The sequence below is a fragment of the Mobula birostris genome, chromosome 12 (assembly GCF_030028105.1).
Source record: "Mobula birostris isolate sMobBir1 chromosome 12, sMobBir1.hap1, whole genome shotgun sequence".
NCBI lineage: Eukaryota > Metazoa > Chordata > Chondrichthyes > Myliobatiformes > Myliobatidae > Mobula > Mobula birostris.
Window position 1 is genome coordinate 101,994,288 of NC_092381.1, and position 9,743 is coordinate 102,004,030.

A 9,743-nucleotide genomic window follows, 5' to 3' on the forward strand; every position below is an offset into this window, starting at 1 on the left:
CGAAGGGCCTGTACTGTGCTGTACTATTCTATGTTCTATGCTAAATAGAAGAGATGCGGCTGAGTTCAGCGTTGATGGTGGAGGAAGGGAAGTCCCTTTCTTTGAAAAGGGAGGACAATGAAAAGCCTCATCCTGAGAGCAGATGCAGTGGAGAAGGAGGAATTAGGAAGGGGATGGCATTTTGATAAGTAACAGGGTAGGAAGAGGTATAGTCCAGCTAGCTGTGAGAGTCCTTGTGTTTATAATAGCCATCAGTGGATAAGCTGGCTCTAGAGACAGAGAGATCAAGAAAGGGGAGGGAGATGTCAGAAATGGACCAGGTAAATTTGAGGGCAGAATGGAAGTTGGAGGCAAAGATGATGAAGTCGATGAGTTCAGAATGAGTGCAGGAAGCAGCACCAATGCAGTCATCGATGTAGTGCAGGAAAAGTGCGGGACGGTCACCAGTGTAGGCTTGGAACATAGACTGTTCCACATAACCGACAAACAGGCAGGCATAGCTGGGACCCTTGCAAGTGCCCATGGCGATCTCTTTTGTTTGAAGGAAGTGGGAGAACCCAAAGGAGAAATTATTGAGAGTGAGGACAAATTCCACTAGGCGAAGGAGAGTGGTGGTGGAGGGGAACTGGTTATGTCTGGTGTCTAGAAATAAAACCGAGAACTTTGAGGCCTTCCTGGTGGAGGATGGAGGTGATCAGGGACTGGACATCCATAGTAAAAATGAGATGATGGGGGCCAGGGACCTTGAAATCCTTGAAAAGATCAAGTGTGTGTGAGGTGTCACGAATGTAGTAGGGAGGGATAGAACCGGGGGGGATAAAACAGAGTCGCAGTAAGCCGATATGAGTTCAGTGGGGCAGGAACAAGCTGAAGCAATGGGTCTGCCTGGACAAGCGGGTTTGTCAGTCTTGGGTAGGAGGTAGAAACAGATGGTGCAGGGCAAGGGAACTATGAGCTTGGTGGCGGAGGATGGGAGATCCTCAGAGTCAATAGGGTTGGTGATGGTGTGGGAGACAGTGGCTTGGTGTTCTTTAGTGGGGTCCTGTTCGAGCAGTAAGTAAGAGGAGATTCTAAGCCAGTGTGGCAACAGGCCACTTATCCCTTGTGCCTTAACTTTCAGGAGCAGCCTAGCATGTGGAACCTTGTCAAAAGCCTTGCTTATCCATGTAAATGAAATTGTTTCTTTTCCAAAAAATAACTGGGAAGATTATCTCAGCTGTGGCTGACAAAGGAAACTCTGGAACTCAGTGTTATATCCAGGAAAATCCGCTGAAAAGCAGCATATATAGGTAAGGGCTGGGATCGGGTTTCAGTACAACAAATTGAGAATGATGATAAGCTTGTAAGAAAGATAAAAATCAAGTGTAGATGCTTGTAGAGATATGTGAAGAGAAATAAACTGGTGAAGTCAAATGTGGCTCCCTTACAGTCAAAACAGGATATGGCGAACAAGTCATATGCAGACCAGTTGATCAAGTACTTTTATCTGACTTCATAAAGGTTAACATCAATAACCTCCCAGGAATGTTGAACACAGGGTCCAGTGAGAGAGACAACTGTAGAAAATCAGGGTTATTAGGGAATTTGATGAGATTGTAGACTGATAAGTCCCCAGGGCCTAACAGATTGCAACCCAGAGCGTCTGGGGAGGTGACTGTAAAATAGCAGTGGCCATTTCCCAACAATCTTTAGAGTCTGGTACAATTCCAGTGGATTGCAGGGTGGATAATGTCACCCCCAGAGGTAGAGGGGAAATGAAAATGGACTTGTAGACTAATTACCCTGACATCAGTGATGGGGAAATGTGAGGTTCCAGGATAATAGTGGAGCAGTTGAAGATTAGTGACAGGTTTGGACAAAGATTTGTGAAAGGGAGATCACGCTTGTCACATCTGGAATTTTTCTGTGATCCAGCCAGCAGAATAGATGGGGAGATTGAGTGGGTGTGGTGTATTTGGACTTTTACGTAAATGTAGATAAGGGTTGCATAAAAGACATGAAAAAAAATGGAACGTGGGATTGGGGTAAAGTGCTAATGTGGCTGACAGTAAACAAGGAGCAGGAATAAATAGTTTTTTCCTGAGTGGAAGCTGTCATAGAGTTACAAAGCACAGAAACAGGCCCTTCAGCTCAACTTGCCCAAGGGCCTTCCTGGCTAGTCCCATTCGCCTACATTTGGTCCATAAACCTTTTCTATCTATGTATATGTTCAAATACATTTTAAATATTGTAATTGTATCGACCTCTGCCCCTGCCAGCTCATTACATGTGCCCACCAGCTTCTTTGTGGAAAACTTACACCTCAGATTTGCTTTAAACCATTTCCATCGCACCTTAAAACGGCCTGTAGTTTTAGACTTCCCTCATCTGAAAAAAAGATCATGACTATACACCTTATCTTTGCTACTCATGATCAAACATGCAATACACCACCTTCTGTCTACCTGTGTGACCACTTCCAGGGAACTGTATACCTGTACCCTGAGGTCTTTCTGTTGTACAACATTCTCCAGTGCCCTGTTGTTCAGTATGCAGGTCCAGCCTTGGTTTAACTTCCCAGAATTCATCACTGCACTTGTCCAAGTTAAATTCCATCTGCCATTCCTTTGCCTCCTTTCCTAGTTGATCTAGGTCCTTTTGCAACCCTTTTCACCTCAATTGTGGTAAACATTGCAAATGTATTAATTATGACACTTACATTCCCACACAAATTGATTATATAGATGACAAACAGCAGGGGGCTCAGCTCAGATCTATTCAGTCTGGTCTGATAAACAACCCTCCAGTGCCACCCTCTGATGCCTTTCACTGATAATCACAGGGTCAGTGCTGGCACATCAGCTATTCACAATATATACTGATGACTGGGGAATAAATATAATACCTACAAGTTTGTAGAGGACACAAGCTAGGCGTGAGGTTGGGTCTTGCGGGTGTAGGAAAGCACTACGTGATTTGAATGTATTGAGGGATTGTGCAGATGTAGTAAATTGGATGGTAACAAATACTAGCTGTGTTCAATGAGTCACAGAGTTATACAGCACAAAACAGGGCGCTCGGACTGCCACATCCATGCCAAATCATAACCACACTATTCTGCAGATGCTGGAAATCCAAATCAACACACACAAAGTGCTGGAGGAACTCAGCAGGTCAGGCAGCATCTATGAAAGGGAATCAGCAGACAACAATTCGGGCTGAGACCCTTCAACAGGACTGAAGAGGAAGGGGGATGAAGCCAGCCATTTTTAGTTGCGAACATTAATTCTATTTTCCAGCACTAGGTCGATATCCTTCTATGCCTTGCCTATTTAAGTGAGTAAAATACTTACCGCTCAGATCCCCTTTTAAACCCCTTCCACTCATTTTAAACTATACCCTCTTGTTTTTGAAACCCCTAACATGAGAAAAAGATTTTGATTATCAACTTTGACTATGGCTCTTATAATTTGACATCAGGTCACTCCTCGGCTCCTTTACTCCAGCCTATCCAATTTTTCTCCCAAAATAAAATTCTTCAATCCTTTCTGGAAAATCTTCTCTGCATTCTCTCCCAGTCCTTTCCTGTGTAGCAATCAGAATTACGCACAATTCTCCAAGTATGGTCTGACCAGTGTTTGTAAATTTGCAACGTAATGGCCCAACTTTCATATTCCAAACCTATTCTATTGCCACTTCTCGGATCTAACTTAAACTCTGAGATCTATTTTGTTTATCAACGTTCTTCAGTATCCTGCCACTTACTGTGCATGTCCTACCCATATGTGACTTCACAAGTGTATCTCCTTGTATCGTTGGGATTAAATTGTTTGCCAATGCCCTATCCAATTTTGCATCCACTCTATGTCCTGCTGTCGCTGTAGACAACCTTCCTCACTGCCCGCATTTTGTGTCATTCACAAACTTGCTGATCATTCTCCTGTACTTGCATCCAGCACAAGCCCCCATGGTACTCTGTTAGGAATTATTCTAGAGTTAGTAAATGATAGATAGCAGATATTAATTAAAATGAGAACTAGTCTTCAAGAAAAAAAGAGTAACACACACAAGATGCTGGTGGAACTCAGCAGGTCAGGCAGCATCTTTGGAGAGGAATGTTGCAAATCCCTTCAATGGGACTTCAAGAAATAAAACTTGCTCACCATTTAACTTTAACTGACACTTTAAGGCAATTAAACCAAATACTAGGTGTGGGACATTCTGATTCTGTACCAATTGACGACAATAAATGATTGTAAATTTTAATAGGACGTCATTGAAAATTTCAGGATGTTCAGGGAAGTCTATCTCCTGTTTTGAGTATCATTTAAGACATATTACCAGATCAAAATAGGTCTGTTTTGTCTCTTAGTGTTCTGGCTAGTTGTATGATCAGGGAGCCATCTTTCAACACTGCAATAAAAGAGATATATTTGGGGTGTCTGAAGTTGGTGCTAAGATCAACTACCATTCTTCGAATATTCAGTGGCATTTTGTGAGTTGGGATTTGCTACCATGTTAAATATGTACTCCAAGTTACTTGTCTACATTCAAAATGCTAAAAGCTAAGTAGGTGATAAAAGCCATTGTTAATTACTTATTGTTATCTTTGTATTTAAAAAGTATTAAACATTGCCTCTGGAGATGATCAAGATGAAGAATGATTGTATATCATGGCATTGGTAGTTCAGCAATACTCTATGCAAGACAGATATTAAAGCTTCATACATTTCAATACAGATGGTCGAAAAAATCTAGTGACAGGTCATTCAGCTGTTTCTGTTTGTCTTCCAAAGTTTCAGGTGAATAGTAAGAAAAGGTTATCAGACAAAGTATCAGTATTTGCGCCTGAGGTGGTTGCTGTCATTTTAACCTTGGAATGGGTTGAAGACATACGCCCTGATGATCTGCTTAAGTGCTCTGATTTCATCTTGGTTTTGACATCTATTAAAGCAGGTGTTTCAAATTGTAGGCCAGATATTCTTCTTGAGATTGGACAACATCTGTTGAGGCTACAGGGTCTGGGCTTGTGTGTACATGTCTTACGGGTTCCTGCCCATGTTGGGTTGAAGGAAAGGAGGTGGCAGACATTCTTTCCAAGCAAACACTTAGAATTAAGGATGTAAATGTAGTGGGGCCTTTGCATAAACGGGTCATGAAAGCCATAATTAAAAAGTATATTTGATCACTGGCAATAGAGTTGCGGTAAAGAAAAGAAAGGATGTCATTTATATAAAATTCAGAAGATGGTGGGAACTCAACTGGGAGATGGGTATAAAAGGAGAAAAGAAGTTATGTTTTCATGTTTACATAATGCACATGCTCGGTTGAATTATTCCTTGTTCAGAATTAACATGCATGATATAGGCATTTGTCGGGTGTGCACTTGTCAAGAAACAGTGAAGTATAGTTTGAAGGCAGATCCTATGAGGTGCAAAGGAAGCATCTAATTGCTCAACTGAGATCTTTAGGACAGACACAGTTTCACATGGAAAGTTTGTCAGGATATCATTGCCATTGTAATATATATATATATAATGTGTATTTGACTTGATGAAAAGCATTAGACTTTTTGATAGTATTTGAGTTTTTTTGGGGGAGGTGAAATTTAGTGGGTATACATCCTGTCTCTGCTCCACACCCAAACTCAAGAAGGCGATAATGCAACTTATGTTGGTCTGCCAACTGCCTTTAAACTTTACAAGAAGATTCTAGATTCTCTGAAGAAGATCTGTTGTTTTAGATAGACTTCTAAATCTCTCTATTACAGCTTCCATATTGCTCAGTTTTGTCAGTCTGCTTCCACCATCCCATCTGCCGCCAACCATCAGGTTAGTTTTGAATCACAAACAAGAGAAAATCTACAGATACTGGAAATCCAAGCAATACACACACAAATCTGGAGGAACTCTCTAGGCTAGGCAGCAGCTACGGAAAAGAGTACAGTCGACGTTTTAGACCGAGACCCTTCAGCAGGACTGCTTCTTTTCCCCTTCCAGTCTTGCCGAAGGGTCTCGGCCCGAAACGTCGACCGTACTCTTTTCCATAGCTGCTGCCTGGCCTGCTGAGTTCCTCCAGCATTTTGTATGTGTTAGTCTTGAATCCAGTTTGTCATCTTACTTGGATCCATTGCGCTTTAACTTTCCGGGCCAGTTTTCTGTGAAGGATCTGATTATTCATGTGCTTAACAGTGAGGAGAGAAGCTTTAGACTGGAGCAAGATGCAATCATTGCTCACTGTTACCGACACAGGATCCAAATCCAGATCCAGATCCTGGAATTCCTGCAGTGAAGCTGGTTAGGTAGTACTTTACCACTGATTTGTTCACCACCATCTTGTGATGGGCTATAAATTTTGGCCAGAGTAGCAACGCTTCTGTCCTATAAAAGATTAGAGAAAAAAGTTGAGATGTGTAAGTACTTGTCATCATGGAGAAATATAAATACCCAATACAGCGAGTGAACATCTGCATAATGTTGAGTGCGAAGTCTGTTAAAGTGGTGCTGCAAACAATATGGAGCTGGTACTAGTACAGTTTGAATTAAATGTTCCTTATTTCATCTTTGCTCAACCCAATCCATTGTTTCTTTCAGTCTGGACGAGATCTGCAACTTTATCAAAGCCAGGCCAAGCAGCTGTTCCGCAAGCTTAATGAGCAGTCACCCACTCGATGTACGTTGCAAGCAGGATCCATGTCCTTCCAGTAAGTGCTATCCTTGCAGAATAACCAGCACACTTTGATCCCTTTTTATGACGTTGTCTTATGTTTCCAAGTGCTTTGACAGTGGATCTCTGCGTCCTTTTGTTTCTATTAGAGTAGGTATGTAAGCTAATCCTACTCGATGTGGATATGTTGTCTTCAGATTGTGTAAACGTAGACAGCATAGTGATTACAACATCATGCAAACCACCCAGAAACCCAGCTGTTGAATTCAAATCCCAACATGGCTGTGTTTCTGGATAATTTATTCAGCAATTTAAATCCAGGTTAGTAAAATAAATCTTGGTTGAGTACCAGTGGCGATGGTGAAACTGTGATGCATTGTAAAGATCCACCTAAAGCTTTGTGAGAATGTGATTTGCTGTCTGAACCCAATCTGGCTGATGTGTACTTTAAAACCCAAGGCCTAATTCTTGTCTGCCCTCTTAGTGGGCCAGAAATTCACTCAACTGCATTATAGAATCATTGAAGGATCAAGCGATTCAGACGATTGAGTCTGTCCTGGCTATGTGCAAGGCCACCTTGACCCACAGAGCTAAACCTTTCCACACCAGCAAGCACATTCAGAACAGGGGCAGGCGACTCAGCCTTTAGAGCCTGCTGAACCATAAAGCCTGATTTATACTTCTGCGTCAATGCGTCGCCGTAAGTACTGTGTTGCCGCAAAGCCGACGCGGAACCCTACGCGAGAGCCTGTGTTGCTGCGACGCGCACCTCTCCCAAAATGTAACCGCGCGTCGCAGCAACGCAGAACGCAACAACTCTGGTCCGCTTGGTAACATCGTATTTCATCCTACGCTGCAATAGCTTCCCATTGGGCGACTGAAGGGCAGGGAAGGAACTCTAGCTGCAATGCTTTCCATAAAGCTTTACAGACCTCCGAAATTATGGAGGACGCATTTTGCTTTTACGAAAAAAGACGCTCGCTTCTTGTTATCCCGAGAAAGACTACCATGACCATGAAGTCTTGCGCGGGCAGGTGTGTGTGCATGCATGACGTGCGTGAAATGCAGAGCGACGCAGACACACCAACGCACAAGTATAAATGCTGACAACGCGCGTAGGCCACTTGCATAGGTTACAGCGTCCAGTTAACGCAGAAGTATAAATCAGGCTTTAGTTTTCACCTTGATACTGCATTCAGTCTGTCTAAAGAACCTTTCACACCCTTTTATCTGCAGTAATACTGTAGTGTAGCGGCTAGCACGGCACTTTTACTGCTCAAGGCATCAAAAGAGTTCGGTGTTCCATTCCAACGTCCTCTGCAAGGAGTCTGTATATTTTCCCCATGGAATGCATGGGTTTTCTCTGGGTGCTTTGGTTTCCTCCTGTAATGCCAGTTAGTAAGTTAATTGGTCACTGTAAATTGTCCTGTGATTAGATTAGGGTTAAAATTGGAGGTTGTCTTCCACCTAAGTTTGCTGATTAAGATTCTGCTTCCACCTAAGTTTGCTGATTAGTAGAGTTATAGATGGTTGACCAAGGATACAGCAGGATATAAATCAGCTGGAAATTGAGTGGAGTAATGACAGATGGAATTTAATTCAGACAAGTGTGAAGGAATACACCGGGCTGTCTTAATACTAGCTGCGTGTATACTGGCGTGTAAAGTTGTGACAAATAGTGTACAAACAGACCTTGCGTACGAGTTCATAGCTCCCTGAAAATGGTATCATGGGTGGATAGGTGGTAAGGAAGGCATTTTGCTTGCTTTTCTTCATAGACAGCTCATTGAGTAAAAGAGTTGGAACATTAGGTTGCAGCTGTACCATTCATTGGTTCGGCCACACTCGAAGTATTGTGTTTATCTCTTGTCACCATATAATTGGAAGCTTAGGATGCTGTTAGAAAAATTGCAGAAGCGATTCATTAGGACAGGGGTCCCCAACCTTTTTTGCACCGTGGACTGGTTTAATATTGACAATATTCTTGCAGACCGGCCGACCGGGGGGTTCAAGTAGGGTTAAACTCACCTCAACATGTCTTTTACAGTTAGGGTTGCCAACTTTCTCACTCCCAAATAAGGGACAAAAGTAACAGTCAAATCCCGGGACACTTGTATTTACCCCAGGAAAGACTACCATGACCAGGAAGCCTTGCGCGGGCACCTGTGTGCGCATGTGCGTACGTGCCGATTTTTTTCCACAAATCAGTTTTGCCTTCATCTTCCCAACTATACTGTACATACATTATTTCTACTTTATATAGGCTGTGTATTTATCATATCATTCCTGCTTTTACTATATGTTAGTGTTATTTTCAGTTTTATGTGTTATTTGGTGTGATTTGGTAGGTTATTTTTTGGGTCTGGGAAAGCTCAAAAATTTTTCCCATATAAATTAATGGTAATTGCTTCTTCGCTTTATGCCATTTCGGCCCAAAAAGTTTCATAGGAACGCTCTACCTTAGCGGGGGAAATACGGGACAAGGGCGGTCCTGTATGGGACAAACCAATTTAGCCCAATATACGGGATGTCCCAGCAAATACAGGACAATTGGCAACCCTATGTTCAAGTTCAACAGTGCGTGACAGGAAATGAGGAAAGGTGCAGCTGACTCATATCGTTTCCTTGTGGCCCGGTAGCACATGCTTTGCGGCCCAGTGGTTGGGGACCGCTGCACTAGGATGTTACCTGGAATAGAGGGCTTTAGTTACTAACAAGTTTTTATATAGACTGGGATTTTCACTGAAATGTAGGAGGACGAGGGTGAGCTTGTAGAGATTTATAAAATTATCTGTGAATACAGGCCCAGAGCTATCAAATGCTCTTCATACGACAAGCCATTCAATTCTGGAATCATTTTCGTGAACCTCCCTTTAATCCTTTCCAGTTTCAGCACTCAAAGATAAGGGCAACATGAGGGGAATGTTCTTCACTCAGAGGGTCATGAGAGTGTAGAATGAGCATGGGAGCTTAATTTCAAAGTATAAGAGAAGTTTGGATATGTACTTGGATGGTAGGGCTATGGTCCCAGTCAACGTTGAGGGGAGTAGGCAGTTTAAATTGTTTGGCACGGACTAGATGGGCCAAAGGGCCTGTTT

At 42.6% G+C, this 9,743-nt stretch overlaps 1 protein-coding gene across 1 annotated transcript in view; it reads left to right on the plus strand.

Moving 5' to 3' along the window:
- Positions 1-9,743, plus strand: part of LOC140206155 (vesicle-trafficking protein SEC22b) — a 44,077-nt gene that overhangs the window by 2,339 nt on the left and 31,995 nt on the right. Inside the window, exon 2 of the mRNA XM_072274397.1 lies at positions 6,573-6,682. Coding sequence (XP_072130498.1) covers positions 6,573-6,682 — 110 coding nt within the window. The remainder of the gene's footprint in view (positions 1-6,572; positions 6,683-9,743) is intronic.